The 27,790-nt window shown below is 40.7% G+C and overlaps 1 protein-coding gene across 9 annotated transcripts; it reads left to right on the top strand.

Moving 5' to 3' along the window:
- Positions 1 to 419: 419 nt before the first annotated feature.
- mid1 (midline 1) lies at positions 420 to 27,163 on the top strand. Of its 9 annotated transcripts, none has more exons than XM_071475227.1 (11): positions 420 to 558; positions 14,407 to 15,128; positions 16,974 to 17,033; positions 20,842 to 20,937; positions 21,637 to 21,744; positions 23,599 to 23,747; positions 23,834 to 23,961; positions 24,561 to 24,704; positions 25,312 to 25,473; positions 25,597 to 25,804; positions 26,156 to 26,637. In XM_071475227.1, the coding sequence occupies exons 2-11, from the start codon at positions 14,463 to 14,465 to the stop codon at positions 26,502 to 26,504; spliced, it is 2,070 nt and encodes a 689-aa protein (XP_071331328.1). In that variant the 5' UTR covers positions 420 to 558; positions 14,407 to 14,462; the 3' UTR covers positions 26,505 to 26,637. The 9 variants fall into 9 exon arrangements, with proteins under 9 accessions (XP_071331328.1, XP_071331370.1, XP_071331387.1 ...); XM_071475253.1 differs by lacking the exon at positions 420 to 558 and adding an exon at positions 6,713 to 6,827; XM_071475220.1 differs by lacking the exon at positions 420 to 558 and adding an exon at positions 8,453 to 8,594.
- Positions 27,164 to 27,790: the final 627 nt, after the last annotated feature.

Here is a 27,790-nt window from a genome sequence, read left to right as displayed (position 1 = left end):
ATTTTTCTGTGCTTGGTAACTCAATGGAGCTGCCTGTGGCGATGAAGAAAAGCCCTTTATCCCTATTATCTGATGCTGACTTAAAACATATCACTACCTTATCACATACACCTTTTCACACATTTCCTTTTCTCTTTACCTGCATAAAATGAGGAAAACAACTCATTAACAACTCCATTGCCACTGCCAGTGATAAGATAAGCTATAACGTTTGGCTGTTTTTTTATTTTTTTTATTTCTTATGGTAATGTGTGGAGTTAATGAACTTCTTCATTCAATGCCACCTCGCCAAAGGGTTAAGCATTCTTCTCAGGCCCTTTTCATGCTCCTGTGTAAACCTGTAGAGCAGATGAGAAGCAGAGTGTGTGTCAGTGAGGTATGTGTGTGTACACACCCCCGATGAAGGGAGTGTACATGCAGACAGAACACCTTCAACCTCCTGTCTCCTGTCTGTTTTACCTCAGGGAAAGTACCAGCTGCCTAAGACTCATGGTCTGTGATAGCCTAGCACTTATTCACTAAGGAGAGACACTTAACACTGCAGCCATGGGGAAGCAGGTAAGATCTTATTAAGAAACATTTAGTGGCATTGGATTAAGGGAGTTGAATCAGTGCTAGGTCTTACATTTTAGCAATGCAAACCTGCCTTGGGACTTCTGAATAGCATTCTTGTATTAAGTCAGAATAAAGCTTCTGAATTCAAATTGATCATTATGTTAAAATTTCTAAAGCTGAGATCTTCTTGAATTAGATTTCTAAAATTTCCCATTTTTAATAGTTCACCTCATTAACTTCATATTATGTGTAATACTTTGGATGCTGAATGTGAATGTGAATCTAGTCAGGAAAGTACTAAATGCGCACGGGACTGCACAACCAGGTATTCACAAGAAAAAGTGTTGCATTTTATGAGCAATGCAGTGAAGGAGTGTTGGTTGTTTGTGTTTCTTGGTAAGATAATGTTAATTTAGAGGGAGAGCCAGATATGTTGTCTTAACAACGTGTTCAGTCTTGTTTGCACATGCAACACATCTGCTGACAGTTGAATACACTTCTGAGATATCAGCTTCCTTATAAAACAACTGCAAATTATTGAACTGGCAAAAATCTAACATTTCCTGAGCACGCTGGGAACAATTTGTTGTGATCCTTCCAAGATTTTCAGTTTTCTTTCTATTTTTTTTATTTTTTTTCAAGAGGATAGCTCATGATTATCAATGAGCGGCATTGCTCTCCTCCTAACTTTTGTTTTGGTGAGAACTATACCATTGTTGCTTTGTTCTAAGAGAGACCAGAATGTGTAATTGTGCCAAATAACTGTGGATGGGGAACTCTGGCGAATTCATTTTGGTTTTCAGTACTTTCCTTCATGAAAGCATCTGGTTCTGCTATTGCTCTGAAGTGCCCTCATTCCCTCCGTTTCAAGAGAATGAAACCTAAGTTTTCTTCCTTGGTATCAATCTTTCCTGAATTATATTCATCCAACAAATCTTTTTCTTATTATAAACTGGCCAGAGAAGATAGTTCATTTGAAAGCATCATTATTATTTCCCTGAGTGCTTTGGATCTCTGGTAATTTTTCTCAATCTACTTTGCAAATCTCACTCTTTCTCTCATCATGAAGCTCTGTTTCTTCACTCTTGGTTCCAAATGATAAACAGAAGCGTCTCCACCAGGTCAGCGGTGCCAGCTCCATCAGCAGCTGTGAAATCTCTGGGCCTGCTTGTTGTGACAGGGCGTGAGCTAATGCTGGTTCAGTCTCATTGCTCGAGCCAATAACTGTACATGGAAATGGGGTGTCTTGTGTATATGGGTGTGCATGGACTCGTCACACTGTGCAACTGAAGAATCGCCTTTCATCAGTGATACCTCTACGGGAAAAGCAAAAGTTTAATCCATTTTAAACTCCAGAGAATGTGTTTCACAGGCCAAGATTGAGGAATGTGTCCTACACTGTCTTGAAGAAATGCTTTGTTGACATGTAGATGGAGTGCAAAAGAAGATATTTTGTAGGGCCACACTGAGCCAGGCAGAAAACTGATCAGTTTGACTGTCTTTTAACCTTCGGAGCATCTGCAATGCAGCAGAGACAGGCCTCTTACGTCTATACACTGGCAGTGCTAACTGCAACAGTGACAACATTGTCAGAAGTGGCTCTTCCTGAGCAGAGAGTGTTTTGAAAACATCCCTCAGCCCGGATGCAGCCGACCCACATCCCAACAGCTGGGCTTCTGCCTTTGGCTCTGACAGTCTCCTTGGACACATGAACGCAGCACATCACAACAGATGTTCAGGCCTCCTCCAGCATTTCTTGGTGTAGGTGGTTGGAGCTTAGTGGTGTCGTGTCTCATTTCCTCTGACTGAGAACAGTGTAGGTCTTAAACCTCTTCAAGAGAGTTAAAAGTATAATTTTTATACCTGCCAGCGTTGAGTAGATAGTGTCTTTAAATTCTGCAGCTGCTTGAATGAAAAAAAAAAAAAAAGTCCATGTATTCAGGGGCTGGTTTATGGGTGGAGTTCGCAGATACCAGGGTGGCTGAGTGCTTCACTAGTGCCATATCTGAAGTGTTGTTGATGGGAGATTTTTGATAAAGATGTGACACTAGTTTCCCTATGTTAGATCCCTCAGAAGCTGGAAGCAATTACAGACCTCTCCAAGCAGCAAAGAATGTAGCAGGCAGGCGTTCACCGCACCCTTTCAAAAGGATACTTTTTTTTTTCAGGAAGAAAAAATAAAAGCCAAGACTTTCAGGCTACGAGGCTGTGGTGTGGACTAAACATAACGTATGACCTTGCGTTCCCAAAACTCCTTCACTGTTTCATTTCAATGAGAAAACGCCAGACAGTACAGTCATTCATTGTGTTGCTTTCAACCACAAAATATAACTGGTTTTCATGGTGAGTGATGTTTGAAAGTTTCCTTTGGCCTTCATTTTTATCTTTTGATGAAAAAAAAGAAAAACTTCCTGTGAATCATTCCATGAGGGCTGATAGTAAACCACTTTACACATGTTCAGGATAATGGTACATCACTTTAAACATTGCCAAAGTGTCTTAATGTTATTAGAGAACTAGGCCTTGAATTGATCCTGCGCCAACAGAGCTGCAGCAAGCTCAGAGGAAAAGAATCAATTCCAGGTCAATGCCCACCGCAGTGCTATATGTTCTGCCAGCTAATCATAAAGCACTCTAAATGCATGTTGACGCTGGGTGATGTGATGTGATGCGTTCAGCAACTGTTTTGCACAGTTTGTACCCCCGATGCCTGCAATATATAGCTCCAACAATGAAAAAAGATGGAGATGCTACCTTAAGTTGCACCGAATAGCACCTCGGTCAGAAATTAAAGATAAATCGCATGAAGTGCTGATTGGCTCAGTACTGAGGCGTTCATCTATTTGGTTGATGTTTGGATTGATTGTGTGTTGCTTAGTTATGGGCAGTATGCCTTGGGGATGAAAGCAATTAAAATTTTGAACCTTTGCCATGATGGGGGCTGGCTATGCTTTCATCTTATTTTTTTTATTAGCAAAAATGAGGAGTGGCTGTTTTGGACTGTCCTAGTTGGGAAGACAATTATTGCTGTTTAGATCAGGGTTTGCCCTCAAAAAGACAATCTTGACGCCAAAGCATGTGCTAACTCAATTAGGCATCTGCACTCAGACTTTAATTACTGCCATTCCGGGGCTCTTAATGGCAGACAAAACATGATAAAGAAATTCTGTTTTGCACTGCCTTGCGCTTGCATGTGCTCTGTGATGTGATGAGTGCTGTTTAGTGAGCAGCAGAATACATTTATTTTCAGGATGTATGGAGCTGTGTATTAAATGCAATGATGCAGCACAGCCCTGGAGACTGATCCCATCTGGTTGGGGCCTGCTTGTTTAGCCAGAAACTCATCAAAATGTGGTCCCCAAGGTTTTGCCCCCCCCCCCCCCTTCCCTCCTCCCTTTTGACTGTCCATTTGTTACCTCTTTGTCTTATTGCTGAGAGGGTGGGGAGCCAGGGGCAAAAGCTCAACCCCAGAAAGGAGGAGGGGGGTTGATGATGGACCCGAGCATTAATGGAGACAGTATCCATGAAATAACCCAATGGAAGTGACGCTTCCTGGGCATGTTTTACGCTTGCGTGAGCATATGGCTGGGGTTGGGTGCAGGGTGGGGAGCTCTAGCAACGAGGGAGGGAGTGTGGAATGAGACTAGCCAGGATGCTACTGTATGTTTTGTTTAGTCTCTCATCCATGTGCTACTGAAATAGAAAGCTGAGACATCAGTGGGAGTTGCATCTTCTTGCTGTGTTTTGGAAGGTCACCCTGGATAATAGCACGTAAGTCAAGCTTATTTACTGCTTATTTTTTGGCTGCTGTATCCAATGGAAAAGTTGGGATCATTTGCTTTAGTGAGAAATTCTGGTGAAGTTGTTTTGACCACATCCAGTCTGTCCTGCTGCTGATCAAATATGTTTCCTCGTACTCTCTTTTCTGTATAATGTAGACTTGGACAACCTAGATTACATATAGATTTCAGTATTCCTTTGCTCAGTGCAAAATGACTTTGCGCTGGCTAATTGCTGAGCACCAAGGTGAAGCATAACCTTGTAACATAAGGATGTAGCTTACATATGTCTGCTAGCCTGATCCCTGAGAGACATCCTGTTTCTTTTTCCCCTCATCAAAGTTTATGTAACATCATATTTCACAGCCTATTTTGTTACAAACTTCTTATCTTCTCCTTCAGGAGGGCTTTTCTGGCCCTTTTCAGGTCTTTTTCCAATTAATACAGCTTGATGTGCCAACCGCCACCAAGAGAAATGCCTCAGGCAGCAAATGGCCTTATTTAGTGGGGATGAATATTCATTTGTTTTGAATAATTATTTCGACAGTGCTGTTACTTGATAAGGGAATATATTTGCAATATTAATGCAAGATATTTTCTGGAAGTAATTTTTTGGGATTACACCAAGAACATCAACATCTTGATTGTCATTTGTACAAATACATAAACATAAGATATAATTGTTATTGTCAGCTTCCCAACGTCTTGACTGGATTAAAAATGGCTTCGAGTCCTATTTTATCAAATTTCTATGATGGAACAATCAGTTTCTCTTTTGTCAAAGCTGCTATTTGGATGTAAACAATGCATCATGTTTGTTTAGATTGCTGGAAGTGAAATTGTTATTGCGTCCATTTTCTGGACTGAAAGCCACAGAAACTTTGTGTGTGTTGGACTGGATGGAGGATCAGGTTGGGTTTCCAGTGGGCGAGGTGGGGACAGTTGCTATAACCGCAGCCCAGACAAGTTTTCTTTTTTGGAATGGCTAAAACAGAGACATTTTTCCAGTCCATGTTTATTACACTTCAGACAGGGGCGTGAGTTTGGATTAATCCTGGAGGAGCACTGGTCTCAAAATGTCAATGTGACGCCACAATCCATGCAAATGTCATGAGTTTTATGACACTGTATTGCAGTGAAATAAATCTCAATGTGAAAGTCATTATGTCACAGGCAAATATAGCACTACATATAGCACAATCTTGTAGATTTCCTTCCTGGTGTAAATCTTGTGAAAGGAGGCATACATCTGAGGAGTTATGTGAGAATAATGTGGCGTTGCTAGTCTCTGTGTTTTACATAGGAAACAGATTTGTGCTGTGCTGTTTACAAATCCATTAGTGTGTTGGTAATGTGTGCAGAACGAGCCAAGCAAAGGAGTCACACTGGAAGTCATGGTTAATTTGTCTATTGTCTCTCCTTAGTTGTCAGCCTAAGGGTTTAGTCGTGGTCACTGGGAGCCGTGTGACCCCTCTCAGGTCCTGCTAACAATGTCTTTACACATTTCTTCTCATTACAAAATGCAGCAGACTTTAGATTGGCATGGGATGTTGGAAGGAACTGGAGACTGACAGACAGCAGTAGGCTTGACTGAGAAACAAACAAGCTGTGAAGAGAGAGCTGAAGGTTTGCCAATGAAAAGATTAGAGTGGCATCTGGCTCAAGTGCCAAGATTCATCGTTGCTTTTGCCACACTGTCATGGCAACGGAAGCTTTATGCTTTCCTCCCAGTCCCCCCACTGAGTGTCCAGACTGTACCAAAGAGACTTTTAAAGAGCTTGTGATTATTCACATGATTGACCCTAAAATTTACCTAGTTACACATGTACAGCATGAACGAATCTTGAATTTAGCTGTTTAAAATAGACATTTCCCATATCAGCTTTGATTACTCACTATTTTACATGACTTTATTTTCTTTTGAAAGACATGCAAATGAATGAGCTGCATAAAAGTCTATTATAAACGTGCATGTAACCTCAGCTGAGCATCTCTACAGGCCCATCCATCCTGGTGCTCCCATTTGTCATGCACGGCACCTCTGTTCCCTGGTGGCCAATCAGGAGTGCCTCCTTGGTGGATAAAAGTCCCCCCCCCCACCACCACCTCATCATCAGATGTGATTGACAGCCTCCCACAGGAAAGAGGGGGGTTATTTACCTCCTTATGTTCTCATGGGACTAAGTTAATGATCCCAGCCAACAAAATAATACAAAGAGGGAAAAGCCTGAGAAGTCGGCGCCTGGTTGAACCATTTGGAGCAGTTTTGGCTTCCTTAACAGAGGATTAGAGAAGAAGAAGCTGTGTGAAGAGAATTTCAGAGATAGCGGTGAGGCAGACGAAGCAGCAGAGCCCAGACAGAGAGTAGGAGCTAAAGCGAGGCTTCTGAGGAAAGCCGGTGTTTTCAGAAAAATCTCTTCCTGGGCTTTATTTCTATATACATCTGTCACCCGGACTATGGACTGTCTGGTTGACTGACTAACAGACTGCGAGGTAAGGGATGATATGTATTTCCAGTGGGTGACGCGTTAAAGCCTCCTTTAGGTCTCTTTTAGACTTTAAAGTTAGGGTTTGACAAAGTTTTGGTGGACTAAAATAAACATGCTTTGCAGTATTGTGCATGCTCCTTTGTCTTTGTGTTTGAAATTTAGCAAATCATTGCTGATTTACAGAGAAGTGAAGATCACAATGAAAGCAAAAATTTCAGTAATTTTCTCTGCAAATGAATTGAATTATTTTATAGGCTTAATTGCATGTGTTTCCACACTGCACGTCATGTACATACTGCCGTTATCATTGCATTTTGTGCTGGGTCTCATGCAATTTCTAAGACGTTAATGTGTTTATGTTACTTTTAGAGTCATCTCAACCTTAGAATCTAAATCATTTTCATTGCCCTCACCTTTCTTTTTGTACTTTATTCATCCCTGCAGGACTCCTGGCAGGGCCTCTGAGTCACTACTAATCCAGATCAATCCATGCCTTATGTGCTGTGATTTTACTACGTAACATAAACATTTGCTTTACACAGAGAAACCATCTCAAAAACTGACTGGGCGTTGCTGACAAGGTTGCCTCAAGTAACGGCAAGCCTCAAACCTCATAGATAAACAGTGAAGATTGTCTCAAATCCAGGGCTGAGAACACTGATCACACTTTATGTGATCAATCAGCATCACTGTTTGGATGCCAACTGTGTCAGCCAGCACATGTTTTGAACATTTTCCGTGCAGCCAAAGAGTGGTGAACAGATGCCAACAATCTGAGACAACTTTCAACACTATCTAAGTCAGCTGTCACAACCACAGTGCAATCCTGTGTGTTTTCATTTCAGTGAATGTGTTCACATGGAAAAACAAAAAGTGTGACCACTTTTAATATAGTATAATAATATTGTTGCTACAGCTTTTGATAAGAGCTAGCTCAAGTTGCCTAAGCATAAATATCTGTGCTCATCAACATGCTAATTGCCTGTAGACATTTTTGTTGTTTTGGCAAAACAGTGGCTTGTCTGCAAATGTACCTCCATTTATCTATGCTACAATTTGCACTGGGCCACTGACAAAGCATATCTGTTGTCCTTTGTGGGGAATATAATCATCACTGATCCCTGTGTTTGCTTATGCACTATTTCATTTGGCTGTATTGAATCTTGCCTTAAGCATGAAACACATTTCCAACTGCAATAATCTAGACTACATTTATTGATGAGAACTGCAAAGCAGTTCAGACTTTATGCCTGAATATGGTTGATACTTCTTGTGATTGTCATCTTAACAATTATGCAAATAGCGAGAGAGAATGTGTTTTTAATGCACTGATTGTTTTTGCGGTGTGCAGCGCAGCTCTTTGGAAGATGTCTATTTGAGGATGACAAAAAAAGCTTTGTTGAGAGTAATGGGCAACACTCCATGCTCTGATAGCCCTGAGTGATGGACCAAACCAGCAGAAGTCCTGCCCCCTACATATGATTGGCTAATGCAACAATTTGCAGCCCACTGTGTCTAGATGGGATAGGTACAGTTCTCAGTGAGAGGAGAGAAAAGGGTGGAAAGTTTCGATCCTCCTGCTGGTTTTCACTGGGCTTAGAGGACAGGGTTAGAGTGTCAGAAACTTCACACAGAGTGGGAGAGACGAGTCACTTTGCTCAAAGTTCTGACCACTGCAGTGGATTGACTGTGCAGAGCCCCAAACATCACCCCTGACTTTGAAGGTGGCTCTTTCCTATCTTGTCTGTTTATGGATGTAATCATGTGGCGGGTAAGTCAGAGGGTCATTCTTGATTCAGTCTGCATTTTATGTTACTGTGCTTCCATGTTTTGCTGGCAAAACATTGAGTCATCATATATTTCCAAGCCTCCAGGCAGCGCTCTGTGCAAGTGCTGAGGTTGTTTGGCCTTGTTGTGTTCACAGAATCCTTAATGTTTTCAGCTGTGGATAATACTTGAGGGATGAGATGACTAAGTGAGAGGGCCGAGGGGAGTTTTGTGATTAAAAAAAGCATCAGAGTGAGTAGGAGTAGCTTTCCACTGTAAAAGCAGCTACTCAGTGTATGCTTTCAGCTCTGACTGAAAGAATATGATATAATTTGTTAGAGCAGTCACTTTTTATTTTATTACCTTTACTCAAACTTAACAGCCTTTTGAAAAAAAACAAAACAAAAACAGCCTTTTGTTTATAATCTGGCAGCTAAATCCCATATAGGCTACTTCACTGATAAGATAACAGATGCAGACATTACTCCCCTGCTACATCCATATATACTCCGGCAATACCTCTGGACATTGTTTGTGACAGGTCTGCGTTTATAAAGGCACCTAGGTGTCTTGTTTACAGGAAGGTAGTGAAGAGTAAAACTAGAACGTTGCAGTGGCTCTGTGGTTTCCCTTATTAATTAGTAACTTATCTTGTCCCTCTGAGGAGGAATGTTAGACATCTTCCCACCCGAGCGACTGCCTTTGATCACTTGTAGATATTAAGCTCTCACCATGGCAACATAATTTGGAGGTCTTTGTAAAGACATATTGCATTGGTTGTAGGGTAAGGTGAGATTAGCTTGAGCACACATTTCTAGATAATAATGATTATTATTATTGTTGTTGTCACTTGTTTACTTGGGAGGGATATAAAAGACAATTAGATGAAATTTGCAACATTATTTGGATTATAGTTATTTTCTTAGTTATACCAATAACAACAATATAATTGTGGCATTTTTCATGGTAAAAATGGATTACCTCTTTGCAAAAAGAGTGTGTGTGCAAAAAGTGTTTGCTGTAGTTTCTACATCAGCCACATGGTGTCGCTCTTTGAACGTTTCCTAACAAAAAAAAAAAAAAAAAAAAAAAAAAAAAAACAATCTTGTTGTGTGACGTTTTCAAGCTGCTTATCCACACATGAGGTAGGACGGATAAACAATCTTTTATAGGCCGCATAGACTTGAAGAGAATGCGCGCACCTCCTCGGCAGTTTTGGGCTCACGCTTCTTCTGCCTGGACCTCCGAGCGGCAGGCTGCGGCCGCATGCTTGGAGAGTCACTTTGTGAGCAGTTCCTGTGGTTGTGGAAAGGATACAGTGTTTTCCCGGTGATGCCACCTGCCAAGCCGCGGAGAGGAAATGAGAGTTTGGTGCAAACTTCTGATGCTGGCCACGATGACCTGTAAGGCCCACGGCACAGGGAGCGAGCGGGCAGAGAAATGAAAGGCAATAAAAAAAAGAGAGTTTCACTGACCTGTGGACCTCTATTTCCAGTTCCCAGTCTGAGAGGCATTATGCTTCTTCATCTGCAGCTTCGTTATAAAACACCGTGCTCGCTGGGGAAGGAAGCTCATACCTCTGAACGGGAGGTTGATTTGAGTCATCTCTGGCTTTCATTACAGTTTAATATGTGTTAACACCAGTTTGCTGGATGAGTACACAGCAGCAACTTCAGACACTGCCATTCTTCCCCATGCAATCCTGTCTGACAGATGACTTCTACATTCACTCGCCCAAATCTTAAGATTTGTAATGAACTTTACCTCCATGATTGTTTAAATAACAACAGTAATAGATGTTGGTCAGGGCCAGGCTGCATGAGGCTAATCTCAGTAATGTGTGCAGCTGCAGATCAGGTAGATTTGTCAGTCTAATCAGCTGGCTTGTGCTGCCACAGCTGTAAATCACATTAGGCCTGACTGCGGCGGCTGCTGAGCTGGCTGCTTTAGGGAGCAGCAACAGGCCACACATTGGTCACAGCTATGCTGTGAAGACAGGATTACAGATAAATATGTTAGGTGTCTGCCCCAGGAAAGAAGACAAAGAGCAATCACACTCTTTCAGTCGCAGAATACATGGTTCAGAGCCATCATTAAGGGTGATAAAAGACCGTAACCAAAAGGATTAGAAAGTGCTTGAGCAGGAAATTGTCTTCCTATCTGAGACATGTAATTGTTTCATCTCTAAATGACCCATTATTTCCTCATCAAATAAAACTCCAAACGTTAAGTCAATACTCAAGTTCATCATTTGACAAAGTGCCTCACAGTAAAGTGTCGACACCTGTCATATCTGCTGATACTCAGCATTAAATCACATAAACTGTTCCTCAAACTGTTTGCCTTCCAAGTAATACATAGATATATTCTTGATTTTATGATATGATTTCAGATATGATTTTGGTCATTATATACCATTATATAGCTTTTGTCATGTTCTTGCCCTAAAGGCTGTTTGTTGTAGCTAAGTGAACTGAACTATGGATATCTTTGGTCATTATATCCAAGAGTTTTTGATCTTACCATTTTTAATCTTTAGTAGTGATATTGAAACAGGACATCATCACATAATCTATTAGTATTGAAGTAGACTATGTAAAGTAAAAAGCTGCACAAACTCACCTGACAAGTCAAAATTTTGCTTTCGGCTTCTCTTGTGAATATTCGGTGTTTAGATCTGAAAGACAGACGTGAGCAGAGGAGATAAAGAATATGTAAATGTTTTATGTTATTTCTAAGTCTTTTCTTACGGTTCCCCTTAATTGAATGAAAATGTTCTATAAGCCACCACCACCCCACCCCCTCACTGATCTTATGATACCACATTTTATCCCAGTTGGAGATAATATAGAAGAAACCAGGGGAATGCCAGTCACATTCCCATGTGCGTCTCCCAAGCAATGTAGCTCACACCCATCGCTTTGTTTTAACTTTGGCATGTCTTTAATGTTGAGTGTGTATCTGCCTCTGACAGAGGATATTCACTCTGGGGACTCTTTGAATGACAGGAGAATTCAAATGGAGCACAGTGGGGGTGTGTCTGGAAGTAGAGGCACATGGTAAGCAGATGGCACCTCGGAGATTCCCACGTGCAGGCCAACCGGGACACACTTGGATGTAGCAGAGTGTCTGTCTTTATTTGTAGCCTTGTCTGTCCAAGTGGAGGCTTAGTGTCCTTCCATTTTTGCTGTCAGGAGATTTTATAAGACAGGGCTATATGGTTTTCTGAACTGCGGTGCTCATGGTGTGTGTTACACTTCATAAACTTCGGGAGGGACAGGCAACAGACTGTGATGCAATTCACTCCTTGAATATTAGATGCTGAGGGAATCGCAGACTACTGTCCCACGTTAGAGATGAGTCCTGCTGCCTGTCAGGCTGCCTCTCATCAGTGATTGTGTCTTCAGCCTTTCTCTTTGAACCCCCAGTGGCATAGCCAAGAAAAGTTCCAATCCCCAGCATTGTGCTGCTAGAATCAGAGGGATGGCCACACAAGGAAACCTGAAACTGATCTTGACGCTTTGAATTTCTGAATGGGCAGGGCTGAGAGGACACTAACCTGCCTGTGAGGACATTGGCTGGGGCTCTGCACAGTCCTGAGCCTCTCTCTCTCTCTCTCTCTCTCTCTCTCCCTCTCTCTCTCTCGCTCTCTCACTGTTGTCCGCTCTCTCTCTCTTCTTCCAGTACTGGCCAGCGCTCCAGCTGTAGGTGGAGCTGGCTTTCCTGGAATTGTCGGGCAACTTTTCCTGTTGTGCTTGCTACCTCTTGCTCAACCTCTTGCTTAATGACAGCTCTGCTGCAGGATTACTGGGGCCGTGAAGACTCGTGCCATCTGGATGCCCCTCTCTACAGCATGCTGGGGTTTATGGCTGGTGCATTTGTTGTCATAAATATATTTTCATGATTCAGGTCAGAAGTTTTCCTTCAGCAGAAATGTCTCGGCAGTGCAAAGTGGGGCGAAATCCATCGGTGGGTAAAGTAAACTGTGTATGAATGGGAGAGCTTTCAGGAGTGCGCAATTTACTTGAGGCTGTAACACAGTTTGCAGTGGCTCTTTGCCACAGTGTTATTTTACAAGCTTTTTAGTAACTTTAGGGTATGTTATACCAGAGGTGATGACATCAGAGGATAAGCTTCTTTGCAACACTTTGCATTGTGTTTGTCATACAAAGCTCTTTATTCACGTTGCATTTAGGACAGCCCGGGCGAGTTGACAACTTAACCTGTTTGACAAGACTTGCGCAAATACAGGAGCCGCTATGTTGTAGCTGATAGCTTTGCTAAAAGTGAAGTGATGTTGTCTTGTGTCTCAGAGTGAAACCTCGTCAGAGGAATGACGACATGTTGGACAAGTAACTCAGAAGTTTCATGTGTCACACCGTGATTTTAGTCTACTTATATATATGCATTAACAGTTAAGAATTACTCACCACAAACATACAGTAGTTTGAATTCATCTGAAATGTTAAAAGAAAAGAATATATTAATGAATGATAAATTTGCCTTAAACTTTTAAATAATATCTGAGCCAAAAGGCTTGATGTTTAACATGTTTTGTTTAAGACTGAGGGGTTTGAATAGTGAAGAGGTCGTCTTTGATCCTCTGCAATAACTTCTAGACACTTGCATTCACCACTTTGTGTTTAAAGAACAAAATAGCAGAGACACAAAGGCCCACAGATGCATCACAGTCACTGGAGACAAGTGCAACAATCGCCTCTTGTTTTGTACAGTACAGTGGGATAGCTGAGTGTCTGTGAAGATTTGAATAGAATGGAAAGAACAAACCCAGGTCTGTAGCTCAGAGGTAATTGCTGTATCCTCACAACTTCAAAAGGCTACTTGTGTCCGACTGTCCTGATAATGAGCTTTTGCCTTCTTCACACATAATGAGTAGAGGTAGAGAGTTCACATAGAGAGACGCTGTGAGCACAGTGTGTCCACTCGCAGCTGGGGTGTCTGACTGGCCGGGAACAAAGGCTTAGTGTCTGTGATAGTGTGGAGCCCCAGCCTTCAGCAAGCAGGCCAATAGACTTCTGCTTGGCTGAGCTGTCAGTCCTCACTGGCCTGCTGGCCTGCGGACTACAGTATAGAGAGGAACACATGGGGACAGGCTAGACTATTCCTGTGCCAAATTAAAATGAGCTGCTGCTGCATTCTCTACAAGTTCAGCCAAATCGAGCGTAAACACACACATCTGATATATGCATTATAGGCGAACACGTGTTTTTGTTTGAGTCTTCTCCTGCCTGCTCGTTTTATTTCTCCAATTTGCCTCATTTCCATAATCAGATATGTGTAACAAGTATTTACATAACATTTATATTCATATTTCACATTGGGTTTGCAATGAAAATCAAATGACTCAAGATAGAGATGAATAATTTTGTTTTTATTTTCATAAGCACTGGATAATACAGACAGAATATGCATGGTGTCTGTTTTATTCACATTTTTTTCAAGGAGGCTTTGTGTCTAAACCTGGATTAGGGCTGAAATAACAACAGTTTTCATTAAAGATTAATCGGCTGATGTCTTCATGCAGTTTGTTTTGGTCAACCAACAGTCCAGAATCCAAAGATATTCAATGTACTACCGCTTCAGGCAAATAAAAGCTGAAAATCACAACTGAGAAGCTGAAGTAGTGTTTAGTATATCTGCTTTAAAAAGTTGATTATTAGATTAGTCTCTGATTGATTTTCTGTGTTTGGACTATTGATTGGACATTTGGTTCAGCTCCACTGGACATGATGGCCCTGTTGAACTCTTTTCATAGTTTCACCATTGTCTGCTTCATTTCTGTGTCATTTTTACAGATAGCTGATCAGCTTCCCTGGATTTCGCAGACCACCCCTCTTTGTTTTGCCTGAAGATGGAAACACTGGAGTCGGAGCTGACCTGCCCAATCTGTCTGGAGCTTTTTGAGGACCCGCTGCTCTTGCCCTGTGCTCACAGCCTTTGTTTCAACTGTGCCCATCGCATCCTGGTCTCCCACTGCACCCCCAGCGAGCCAATTCAGTCCATCAGTGCCTTTCAGTGCCCGACCTGTCGCCATGTCATCACCCTCAACCAGAGGGGCCTAGAGGGACTCAAACGCAACGTGACATTACAAAACATCATCGACCGCTACCAGAAAGCTTCTCTGAGTGGACCTAACTCTCCCAACGAGACTCGGCGTGAGCGAGCCGTCCCTGACAGCAAAGCCATGACATCTCCCGGTGACCGGGTGCAGTGTCAGTTCTGCGAGCAGGACCCTCCACAGGATGCTGTGAAGACCTGCGTTACCTGTGAGGTGTCATACTGCGACGAATGTCTAAAGGCCACCCACCCCAACAAGAAGCCCTTCACGGGCCACCGTCTAATCGAGCCCTTGCTGGATTCCCATCTGCGAGGGCTAATGTGTCTGGAGCATGAGGATGAGAAGGTCAACATGTACTGTGTGACAGATGAACAGTTGATCTGTGCATTGTGTAAGCTGGTTGGCCGACACCGAGACCACCAAGTGGCAGCCCTCAGTGACCGATATGACAAACTCAAGGTAAGAGCTGACCTGTAGTCTGAGGAATGCTCTCTGAGATCTATGATACACTGAAAAACTGTTCTTACTAAGTAGAGCCCCTCAGAAACATTCGGTCGACACCTCTTTTCAGTATCACAGCATGACAGACACATGACTCTTCATAACTCTTCATAAACCACGGTTCACAAGAAAACTGAAGAAGGTTGATGACTATGTTTTTGGTCGTAACTGTAATTTTTAACGGCTTACATTTTATGCATACATTTTATCATGAATTTCACTGTTGTACTGGATCAGATTTTATAGGAAACAAAAACTTGATGCAATTAAAAAATGTACATTAGACAAAAGCAAATTAAGCAAATAATGCAAACTTGAAACATACAATTTGATCGTCCTTGCCACTACAAATAACCTAATACTGAATAATTTTATGGCAAATTGTATCTATCCCTGTCAAACATAAATCAAATGTGAAGCAAGTCTACAGTCTACTCAGTTAAATTTTACAGTATTGTTTGTGTCTGGTAATATTCTATATTTTTCTTATTGTGGAAAAAAAAATCCTGCGAAAAGACCAGAACCAACAGTTAATCTAGCAAATCTGTGTCACCAAAGCCTGATATAGCTTATTCCTCTGCGTTCCATAGACCTCCATTGTTGTGCAAAACCACATAAATGAGTCACGCCATTGCACTGGGTGACATGCTCCTCCATTACAATGAAAATGGAGAGTGTTGTTTATTTTGAGTCAATCCCACATAAACCGTCCTTCTACCATAAATACTCATTAGCATGCCAATCTCACAACTGAAAATAGTCCCCGACAAATACAGGATTTACTCCAGTTTGAGTTACATTTGCCCACACTACAGTGCCCAGCTGTTTTAAAAAGCTATTTCGCCTTTTTAAACAAAAAAAACTATTTATTCATTATTTGTTAAAGATGCATGTCTTCAGCAGAAGTTAAAGGGCTCTGGTTTCTGTCTTTTCATGAGATTATGTTGACCATAATAGAAATACAGAATATTTCCAGCCTTATCCTTTGAGACCAACAAAAAAATACATAGTGTATGAATAAAAGACACAGTGAAGTGAGATGGAAGCTCTCTCTCACTTGGCCAGTCTTTTATGTAATGACACCCAATGCAAGAGACTGCTTTCACAGTTTTAGGAGAAGTGGAGCTGTTCACTTTCGGCAGATGGGCTGACATCAATAAGACATGAGAAGATGCTGTTTGCTGGAGCATAAAAAGGTGGCTCTGCATGCCTTCCATTATAGACTTGAACGAGCTTCTCTTATAAGAGATTTTAACTTATTAAAATGCTCAGTATTTTGCCAACATAGTTGGTCTCTACTGCGGCTCCACCATCCTCATGGGATCATTTTATAGTCACTACAGGGCAATCATGCGGTGAAGCTTTATTTTGAAGCCTCTAACATGAAATAGCGATTAAGCTGTACACAAGCAAGCAAGGCAGTTTCTTTCGAATCATTTAAATATGTCCCGTTTTAATTTGGGGAAAAAGTCTTGAACTCAGCTGGATTGAGCTTTTCAGTTCAATCAAAGTTTGCTCCAGTTCATCCTCAAGTTTATCCACAGAACTGCATGGCATAGTGTGCATGAAATTAAAACGAGGGTCCTCCTTATTTCATAAACACCCACAGCATGACTCACAAAAGGAAGGTTTACTGTATCACTAGTAACACTCCAAAGCCCTTTTGTGCCTGTTCCTTTGTTTCACAATGCTTGGCCACTGTGGGACTGGGATGAAAACAATCTTTTGCAACATTTTGGCAAGATAGTTCAGTGGACCGGTCTTAACATGTCTCCTTTGTCTGATCATGCTGTCATTGTGCAGAGATCTTCTGGCCGCTTTCTCTGTGTGGGGCGTGATCATTCACACCAGGAGGCAGACCAGGTGATCAGCATCATTTCTTTAATTACACATTCAGGGACAGATTTATGTTATGGAACAACCTCAACCCGAATGCCACTTTCTTAGGGCTCTACTTCATTTAGTTATCCTTCGAAAAGTAACAGAACGAGTGAAATGAGAGTGAGATACATTCAGCACTTAATGCAGCTGGCCAGCCACATAGTAATAGGATATGGTAATGTAGCCGTGTTTGTTATTAAGGTGACAGTATTCTGCTTTTTAGTGCCATTATTTGATGTAGTAGTGGTCTCTTTTAATAAGCACATTCTCCCAGTTGTAAAGTATTAGAATACTTAAGTTGAGTATTGGATTGATATGAATAGAGTCCTTTTATCCTTCATCTTCTGATAGACTTACAAGCTATGATCTTTTTTCTCCGCTGTATAATATCTTCAGTTGCTTGATAGTTTTTAGTAGTTTTTTTTAAGGCGTATTTTTACAGTGGCATATACGCTACTAATCCATGCTTTGATTTGTTTTTGTGTCTCGTTGACCACATCTTACGTTCAGCTAGCTGCATTGTTAGAAACCTCAAGTGACAGAGGAAACAGCAGTTCCCATCCTAGAGAGAAATTGTTTTTTCCTCGTGGCACGCAGGGCAGGACCCAGGTGGCGCGCAGCTGAGCTCTTTCATAGTTGTTGGTTTTTCCAAACACATGTTTACAGCCACACTGCCTCACATCTCTCTCAAATTCCCTCACAAAGGGATACTGTGGCATTGTAAAGGAGCGAGTGCGCGTCTGTGTGTGCGTGAATGTGTAATGCAATAATTTCTTCAGTCTGGCTTTGGCATTGTATGACATGACCCAGGTCTGACATTATATCCATTATTATCCATCCATCATCCATTATTGATATTATGTAAATTTATTCCTAATTAAGGTCAGAGGAGGGGCCGAAGAATATCCCAACATGCACTGGGCGAAAGGGAAGAATCTTTTGGCCCATTGCATGTTCAGGAACAAACCCCCAGGTTGCCAGTTTGTTGCAGCGTTTATATTTATAAACAGACAAACCACTCACAGGCAATTTTTAGTTTGAACTGAACTTGAGCCCAACAGCTTTGAACTGTGGGAAGAAGCACAGAAAACACCAGGAATGAAATTCAAACCCAGGACCTTCCTTTAGGGAGTTAACAGTACTGACATCTCCAATATCAGTTGTAGTGATATTATTTTTATGTAGAATAGAAATAATCTTGCTTAAAAATAATTTTAAAAAGACTTTATTGCATCACTGGTCTTAGTAATGACACCTCTAACACCCCAAGTTTTCATAGCAGCCCAATGTTCAGTTAAGTTCACATACATTGTGCTTTCATGTGACTTTGTATGATAATTATCACATGATTAATGTTCCTGAAAAACTGACAGCTGATGCTCAAAACACAGCAAAGACCTTCTGACCTGTTCCTTTGCCCTGCAGGATTAGCATATCAGATTACACTTTAGGGCCTTTCTGAAATATAAGAGTACTTCTTAATCTGTTATAATTTCATTCTAAGATGAATTATTATGAAAACAATACGGTATATGAAACACTTTAGCCTGCTAACGTGTTTAAATAACGGCCATTTTTGTTATTGCATCCAAACCTTTCACTGTTGAAAGGTAAATTATGTTAAAGAAAAAAACATAGTTGCAGTATATGTTTCAAAATCATATGGTATGAAACACATGATATGATGGTTATTTAGGCATAATAAGTAATTCAAATATAATCAAAAGATGAAGGAACCACCCCCTATGTTTTTAAAACAGACAGTTTTAAAAATATTCTAATACATAGCCTAACACTTAATAAAATACAGTATTATGAATCTTTTGCAGATCATCATTAGCAATATTTGTAAAAAACAAACAAAACAAAACAAAAAAAAACGCTCGTATTTAAAATTTGAATCAGAAGAGAAGCCCAAGTCCTGTATGCCTGTAATGTACATGGTTAAAAAAAACTGATTGGGCCTTTAATTCCCAGCTTTCAGAGCTTATAGTTAATACACACTGCACTGTAGTCTACATTTATGCACTAGAATAGCACTTCTGTCCTGTCCACACTGATGTGTGTGTGAAATTCAATGAAAGCTTAAACTCCCCTCCAACAAAGTCAACATCGCTGATGTGTCTCAGGACCTGTGGTGTTCACAGGATAAAGCAACAACCTTTTACAATGGATAAAAACTGTAATGTTGACACAGGATAAAACTCCAGGTCCTGACAGTGACCTGTCAGGACTGTGAGAGGAAGGAAGAGAGACTGGCCAAAGCAAAGGTGTGGGACCAGAAGCATTCGCATACAAAAGGAAGCTGCTATTCTTCCCTCTCATCAGCTTTAAATGATTTTAGGAAAGAGACTTCCATTAGAGAGAGCTGTCTAAACACATGAAGAGTATTAATGTTGCAGGAGCAGCCATATTTTAGGTGCATTGAGAAATCCACTGCAACAGAATGAGAGAGGTGACCACACTTTGGCCCTTACGCTCTGTGTCTTTAACATTTGTCTCTCCCTCTCTCTGTATGGCCTTTATTTCTGCGATACTTGTCATAATTAACAAACAAAAGCAGACTGGAGACTTTTTACGCTCTCACATTTGTCCATATTCAACATTAGTTTGATCAGTATGTTGTGTTTCATGTGTCTATTCTGAAAGTTTTGAATCCACCTCACCTTTACCTGAAACTTGCATCTGAGATGGCTTTCAGTGCATTCTCTTCCATATAAATAAGTAATATTTGTGAGAGCAGTAAAATAAGACCTCTGCTATTTTAGTTGACAGTGACGCACACACCTTATAAAATCACAATGCGAAACATCTAAAGCTGAAAAAGGTCTCCCAACTATTTGCTCCCTTTGGACCTTTGCAGGCCTCTCTTACCTGTTTGCTCTTGTCTTTGAGTATTTGCAGTTTTTCCTTTGATAAAAGGAAATCAAGGACAGTTTTCAAAATTACATTATTAAAATTACATTAATTAAAAATTACATTATTTTTCATTGTATTTGTGAAATGTTTTTTGAAGGAAGATGTTTTGTAATGTTTTCGCTTTCAACATATGAAGTGAAAATGAATTCTTTAAAATCACAAATCAATTCACATATATTATTAAAGGCTTTTAATAATAGATTAAAATAAGCATTTTTCTCTTTTTATCTGATCCAGTTGAAAAATCTAGCTTCTCATGGCATCACAAAATACTAATAATTTAGATTTTTTTGTTGTTGTGTTAGTGTGTGAATTAAAACATGTGACAATCAAATTTGAAATTAAATAGAATATTCTACGTCTAGTTTTATTTTCATTTCGAATAATTGATAGCACACTATATCATTGTGCATTTATCTTTTATTTTAAGAATAATAATACTTACAATATCAGAAGACATTTTGCACCACTATAGTACAATTATAGTAAGAGATTAAGTTTGAAACATAAGCCTTTGATCTGAGTCAGTGATTAACACAGGCGGGGTTTAGTTGTCCAAATCACTGGCAGATGCTCTGCTAAGCTCCATGGCCTCAGCAGGCAGTATGATGGGATCTTTGGCACACAGGGAGGACTGGGATGAGGGGGTGGGGGAGTGGGGGAGTGGGGGCTCCACACAAATGTGGCCACTCTTATCCAGTGGCAGCCTCATGTGTCCTCTCCTGTGCCTGTTACAGATACAGTCCTTATGTTCCCATTTACCTAACTCTCCTCCAAGATTTATTCAGCTGTTTACAGTTTGATGTTTGGAAGGGGGGGGGGGGGGGGGGCAGTGTGTAATGAAATATTCCTTTTCAATTTTGTTTTGCAGCAAGCCTTGGATTCCAACCTCAGCAGTCTCATCAAGAGGACCAGTGAGTTGGAAAGTCTGATGGGCAAACTTATCCAAACCTGCCAACATGTGGAGGTGAGGTTGTTTATCTGTTCCCTTTCAGGTGTGTGTGTGTGTGTGTGTGAGAGAGAGAGAGAGCTTCTGTGGGAGCTTCTGTGGCATTTCATGGGCAACAACTCATTAAATTATTAACACCATGATGAATCACTGTGGCTTTTCATCATGTCAACAAGATTAAGTGTTCATTAGTCTTCAGATGTAGATTTCAGATTTCTGCAGCATTCATGCATTTTGCTCCAAATTGAGTATTTTCACATAAAGTGTGTGTCAAATATTTGCACACAAACTGGAAAAATTAACCTCATAGAATAGATGCCATGTAAGTCTTCAAAAGGCATATCAAATAAAGCATGGTTAGGATATATTGATATATTTATACTATATAGTATTTTGTTGATTATTTCACCTCAACCTGCATTAGTTACTGACCTTGCTTAACACAGATCGTTGACCATGCTAAATGTGATTGTCACCTCATTATTAAAGACAACTCATTTAGTGTGGCTGTGATCATGCATGTGTTTGGGATAAAAAGACTGAAGAATGAACACACCACACATGAGATGTAAGGACATGAATTATTGAATGTGATTTAACACATGCTATTATGATTCCAAACTTCGATCTGTGCGGCACAACATTCAGTCAAAGGGAATTAATTAGACTTCCAGTATTGACTGTCTCTTATCTACACTTACTGTGTGTCACATTTAGGTAAATGCATCGCGACAGGAAAACAAGCTGCTCGAGGAGTGTGAACTTCTGATTAATATCATACAGCAGCGGAGGCAAATCATCGCCACCAAGATAAAGGAGGGGAAGGTAGTGTTTATCACCTTTTGTGTTTTGATAACCTGTGTTTGTTTATCACCTCGCACGCCCTGATTATTACCTCACTGCACGGCCGACAAGCTAGCTTACAGCTCAACACCTGAGCAAGCTGTTCTCACACGAACTCAGCAGTAACACATCATTGTTGTTTTTGGGGAAAAAACTTTTATCTATACTGTTACTCTTCAAAGCAAGGGCATGTAAAAAAAAAAAAAAAAAAAAAGTCAGTATCACATCTATATTCTTACAAATGAGCAGTTGAATTCATAAGCAATGTAACACAAGCTTGCCCGATGCAAAACACGCAGGGGTTTTGATGCCACAGTTTTTACTTGTGCCAGCTTTTGCATTTTAGCATCCTGTATTTGCATTACATTTGTGTCACGGAGTTATGCGTCTAATTTTCCTGAAAATAGAAACCCAAAAGGTCATTTAACAGCACTTACTGCTGCTCTTAAGGTATTTCCAGAATCCAGACTAAATGCTCTGCTGCATGATAATGCACAAGTTGCAACTTTCTTTATCAAAACAAGGTCAATTTCCATAAATGACATATGCTCTTGCTCAATTTGTACAACATGGACCAAAATTTAAAAAAATGTATTGTCATTTATATTGGCATATAGGTATTTTCATTGTCATTGTTACATATTGTTATTAAAAAATATCATGTTGCTTGTGTTTTAGAAAAAGAGCAACAACATGGTGTGTTAATTTCAGCTGCCTGTGATAGGAAACACAGTGGCGACTTGAGAAATGGGTTAAACACTTTTTTTTATTGTGTAACAGTGGTAAAACACGAGAGGCACAGACCGAGGCCCGTCACAGATTTTACATTTTCCTTATTTTGCAAAAGTAAAACTCAACTCAAACTAACTTGTCTAAACAAGAAGTAAAAACAGCATACCTGTCAGGAGACGTGTTGTTTCCTGCTTATCTCCATTCCATTCACTCTCACTCATGTTTCCTGATGAAAGTAACTATTTTTTTAATTTGAGTTTTTCTAACTTGTTTTGATTATGTTTCATAAACCTGAATGGTTGTTGGTTTTTTTTCTTAGCCCAAAGAGGAGTTTGCAGTTCTTTGAAATTACAACATTTCCCAAAATTGAAGGTTACAACTCAACAATGACAAATTGCTATTTGGAAATATATACCAATATTATTAAATGTATCTTGAATAGTAAAACAACCTGTGACCTTATTTGATCTTGTACACATGTTTGTACATGCGCTACATGTAGGCTACTTGCACTGAAATACTCACTAGACTGCAGAGGTTATTACTGCTTTGTGTTGTCCTGTGCCTTGTACCAGCTCTGGAGCATGTCTGGCACAGTGTCCATACATTTATTGTGAATGTGTTTTGCCTTCTGAATCGTTTCAGCTTCCTTTGTCCCCTGTTAGATGCCATTAGAGAAGCGGTGGCATGCTGTGCTGTGTTCAGTGTCAAAGTTAAGATCAGCCCCGCTTCCTGTGATGACCGTCTCTGGAGGAAGACTCTTTCCTTCCTCACCCCGTGCCTCATGTCAACTTGTAAAGTTGCTCTGAGCCAGTGAGGCACAGTCGGGGGGAGGGGGTGTTCTGGTTACTGTGACAGTGTTATGAGGGATGTTTCATAAACACAGCTCTTGTGCCAGCGTAGCTTTTAGAACATTGTTACACAACTGACAAAATCTAATTGTCAGAGGTGTAAATCAGATTTTTTCCCCAGAAGGATTTTTCAGTTTGCGAGGTAAAAATCAAATCTACCATCTGGCAGGTTGGTGCCTCATATGGCAGGTCGTACGTTGGTTGGTTTATTACCAGGCTTTTCATCTATCAACTTGTCCTATTTTCTGCCCAGTCTGTGCGACTGAGGAAGCTAGCCCAGCAGATAGCCAGCTGCAAACAGTGCATCGAGAGGTCCTCGTCCCTCATCTCCCAAGCCGACCAAACGCTCAAGGAGACAGACCATGCTCGCTTCCTTCAGACGGCCAAAAGTATCTGTGAGAGGTGAGGAAACAGTGACAGGCAGAGCATATACAGTACACAGTGTATAAAAGTATCACAAATGTCTTGTATGTCCTTCTTTATTACAGAGTATCGATGGCAACGGCATCCTCTCAAATCCTGCTACCAGAAATTAATCTGAATGACACTTTTGATAGTTTTGCTTTGGACTTCACGAGGGAGAAGAAAATGCTGGAAAGCTTGGATTATCTCACAGGTGAGTGGTGGTGGGCAGTTCAGCACATAATATTTTATTGTTTGGCATGAAACCTATCTGTGAATAAATATAATCTATCTATTTTAGATGAGCTGTAGGGTTCCTTTATCCAAACAGTGCCCTTCAAATGACCCTCACCTTATCCTTTGATTATAGATTCATACAGTTGTAAGGTTTTGGCGTGGAGAGAAACAGGGAATTTATATTTCAACTATAACTGTGGCTGTTAGAGAGAGATAGAGAGACAAAAAAACTAGAAAGCTAAAAATGCAAGACTGTAATTAAGATTTATTTTTGGCTGAATGAAACAGGTTTGATTGTTTATGCTTAGCGCCCGTTGTGCAGCGTGAAGTTAACTCTGTATGGGGGCTGCAGCTATAATAGCTAGAGGAACCGCTACCGATCTTAATTACTCTTGTCAGGATTAAAAACACAAATGGGTGGTGGTGTTTACCACCACTGGTCTCCGCAACATGTTGTGAGTTTATCCTCTGTGTTTTTTTTTGTTTTTTTTTCATGATGTTGTGGGCAGAGTAGTATCCATTCAGCTTTCAGTTAATGTCTTAGACCAACATTTGTCTTTTATTTTGTGATTGCAGCACCAAATCCACCGGTAATCCGCGAGGAATTATGTACAGCTTCATATGACACGATCACAGTCCACTGGACGTCAGATGACGAGTTCTCTGTTGTATCATATGAACTTCAGTACGCCATCTTCACCAGCCAGTGCAATGTTGTCAGTAAGTGTGCATGCAGCTCTCTGGTGGGAGCACAGTATAATGTTTGTGGTGGGAAACATGGAAATGATGAAGGCATTTGAAAAGGCTTTCAATGGAATGACTTTAAATTGTTTGCAGGCTATGTTACAGTATCCAAACATAACATTGTATTGAAGAAGCAGGGGAGGAGAGCTCTGTCCTCCTGACTCGTATGTGTAATGAGATGTTACTGAAATACACTGCAATTTTTTTTTTTTTTTGCAGTGTCTGTATGGAAAAAATAGCAGCTCAGTCAGACTAGATTTACATCCAGATGCACATCATAAGCTCGACATTATCTTGGGTTGGAAATGAGCAGCAGGCTGTTTGAATTGATTTCTCTAACAAGGTCGCAACATGCTTGATCAAGCAATTTATTCTCATCTGCCTCAGTGCTCATGCACACATGGATGAGTGGTAACAAGACTATATCTGATGAGTCAAAATAGGAGCTATAGATCGAAATGCTGCAAAGAATTAATGCTGTATTGTTTTAATTTCAAACATGGAAAGAGCTACTAACTTAGGAGTTTAGATGATAACTTGTTTTGTTTTTTTGTGTGTGACTCTCTCTCTGTCTGGGCTGCAGGTTTATGTAACTCTGCTGATAGCTGGATGATTGTACCGAACATCAAGCAAAATCACTACACAGTGCATGGACTCCAGTGTGGCACAAAGTACATCTTCATCGTGAAGGCTATAAACCAGGCTGGAAACCGCAGCAGTGAACCAGGGAAACTCAAGACAAACAGTATGTCAAGTTCAGAAATTTAGACAAAATTGACTCTAATGTATCATTAATTATCCCCCAGCATTGTTTCAAATGTCTGTTTTTTTTTTTTGTTGTTGTTTTGTTTTGTTTTGTTTTTTTAAGGTCAGCCATTCAAGTTGGACCCAAAGTCTGCTCATCGGAAGCTGAGGTTGTCTCATGACAACCTGACAGTGGAGAGGGATGAGACGTCTTCCAAGAAGAGCCACAGCCAGGACCGCTTCTCCAGCCACAGCAGCTACGGTGTCACTGGAAATGTCTACATTGACAGCGGCCGCCATTACTGGGAGGCTCTGATAGGAGGAAGCACATGGTAAAAACATTTATGGATCTTAGGATGGCAGTGCACGGCTGATTGGTTCATTGGTCGGTCCACTATGTCGGTCCAGACTGAAATATCTCATTAACTATCGGCTGGAGTACAGTGAGATTTGGTATAGACCTTCATAGTCTCCACAGAATGAGTCATAATAACTTTGGTGATCCTCTGAATTTTTCATGTAGCGCCATCATCAGGTCACTGAATCACTGCACATGTACAGCTTTGCAGAGCCTCTGGCATGGCTGTAGACTCATAGTTGCATTCGCATGGATAATGTTTACAACACAAGACTTGTATCAGTATTTATGAAATCTTCCTTTCTGCTTTTCATCGGTTGTGCAGGTTTGCAGTGGGCATTGCATACAAGTCAGCACCAAAACATGAGTGGATTGGCAAAAACTCTGCCTCGTGGGTACTGTCTCGCTGCAACAACTCGTGGGTGGTGCGCCACAACAGCAAGGAGATGCCTATTGAGCCTTCACCCCACCTGCGGCGCCTTGGCATATTGTTGGACTACGACTCTGGGTCCCTGTCTTTCTACGATGCCGTTGGCTCTCAGCACTTGTATACATTTGACATCGCCTTTGCTCAGCCGGTTTGCCCTGTGTTCAATGTTTGGAACAGGTGTTTAACAATCCTCACGGGACTGCCCATCCCTGACCACTTAGAGGGGACAGATTACAACAACTGACAAAACCTGTCCTGCTGGATTTTCTTTTGTGTACCCAAAAAAGATCAGACTATGTTGAAACTATAATTGGAATTATTTAAGAAATGATTTACAATCTGTAAATGTATTTCTTTGCCTTGCACATGTATGTACATTACTCAGCTGGATGGTTTAAAGGGTTTGCTTATAATTTGAAATTCATGGAGCCAATTTCAAATAGGCTCCAGATATGTTTAAGTTCATACTACAAGCTTTTCCATTCCTGTGTTGTTAAGGGCAATGATGAATCTTTAAGTGACAAGAAGACTCTTTGACTCTAATGTATTTGAAAGGCTGTATTGTAAGGTAACAGTCATTTTTTTTAATTCATAGCACTTTGAGAGGACAAAGATGTCACTATAAAATGCATTTCTAAGCCACTTGCACCATAACACAAATGTTTGCTTGTCATTGTTTTGTAAGGAAAGGGCACTTGACTAGATAAGATAACAGTAGTTAACAAGTTTCACTTGGGAATTTTAATTTGAAATCAATCATTTAATAACTGCAAATGCTCTAGTACAGTTCAGAGTTAAGAAATCATTCATTTTCTCATTGTAGCCGCTTCTAAAGTGCTCATCTTCGCCGCTTCCACGTTTAATTTCTCCCTGACAAGATATAATAAAAGTGACTTCATTTGATCAGCTGTGTGACTTGTCCTCCTCGTTTTAAGACTCACTGCATGCCGAAAATCCTGCCTCAGTAAGATGGTAATTCATTACACTGTGCACTTGTTTACACTCATTTATACTTGCTCTCTCATTAAAAGCTTGAACAAGCTCTCACAGCGCCGTAGTGAAAAGAAAACACCACCACCATGGAGAGACGTGTCAGTCTTGCTTTACAGGACTCACTCTGACCCACACTCCGAGCCAAAATACAACTTCTGACAAGATTTGCCCTGACATCTCTTTTTGTACTGGAGTAACGTGGCTTGAATTCTACAGCGTCCCCTTTCAGCTAAAGGAGACGGGCAAAAAAAGAGAGAGATAGAGGAAAAAAAAAAAAACCCTGAACTCTGTGTGACCTCCCCATGAGACACCCTGCAGACAGAGCTGTAATATTTGAACACCACCCTCTCCATGCACGGCCACCAGGATTTTGTTAGATTCTGAGATGTGTATATTTTTGACACACTGGAAGCTGTTTGTGTAAATATAGTGACTTCCTACACTTAGTTTTGGTTTTCACTGTAAAAACTGTAAAAATATAATATTAAATGAAATCATTAATACTAAGATAGTTTTTATTGTATTAAACTAATATAA

This window comes from Trachinotus anak, unplaced genomic scaffold, assembly GCF_046630095.1.
Source record: "Trachinotus anak isolate AG129_WGS33_773 ecotype Australia unplaced genomic scaffold, CSIRO_AGI_Tana_v1 ptg000001l, whole genome shotgun sequence".
NCBI lineage: Eukaryota > Metazoa > Chordata > Actinopteri > Carangiformes > Carangidae > Trachinotus > Trachinotus anak.
The sequence above is the reverse complement of the archived record's forward strand: the minus strand, read 5'-3'. Positions and strand labels throughout refer to the sequence as shown.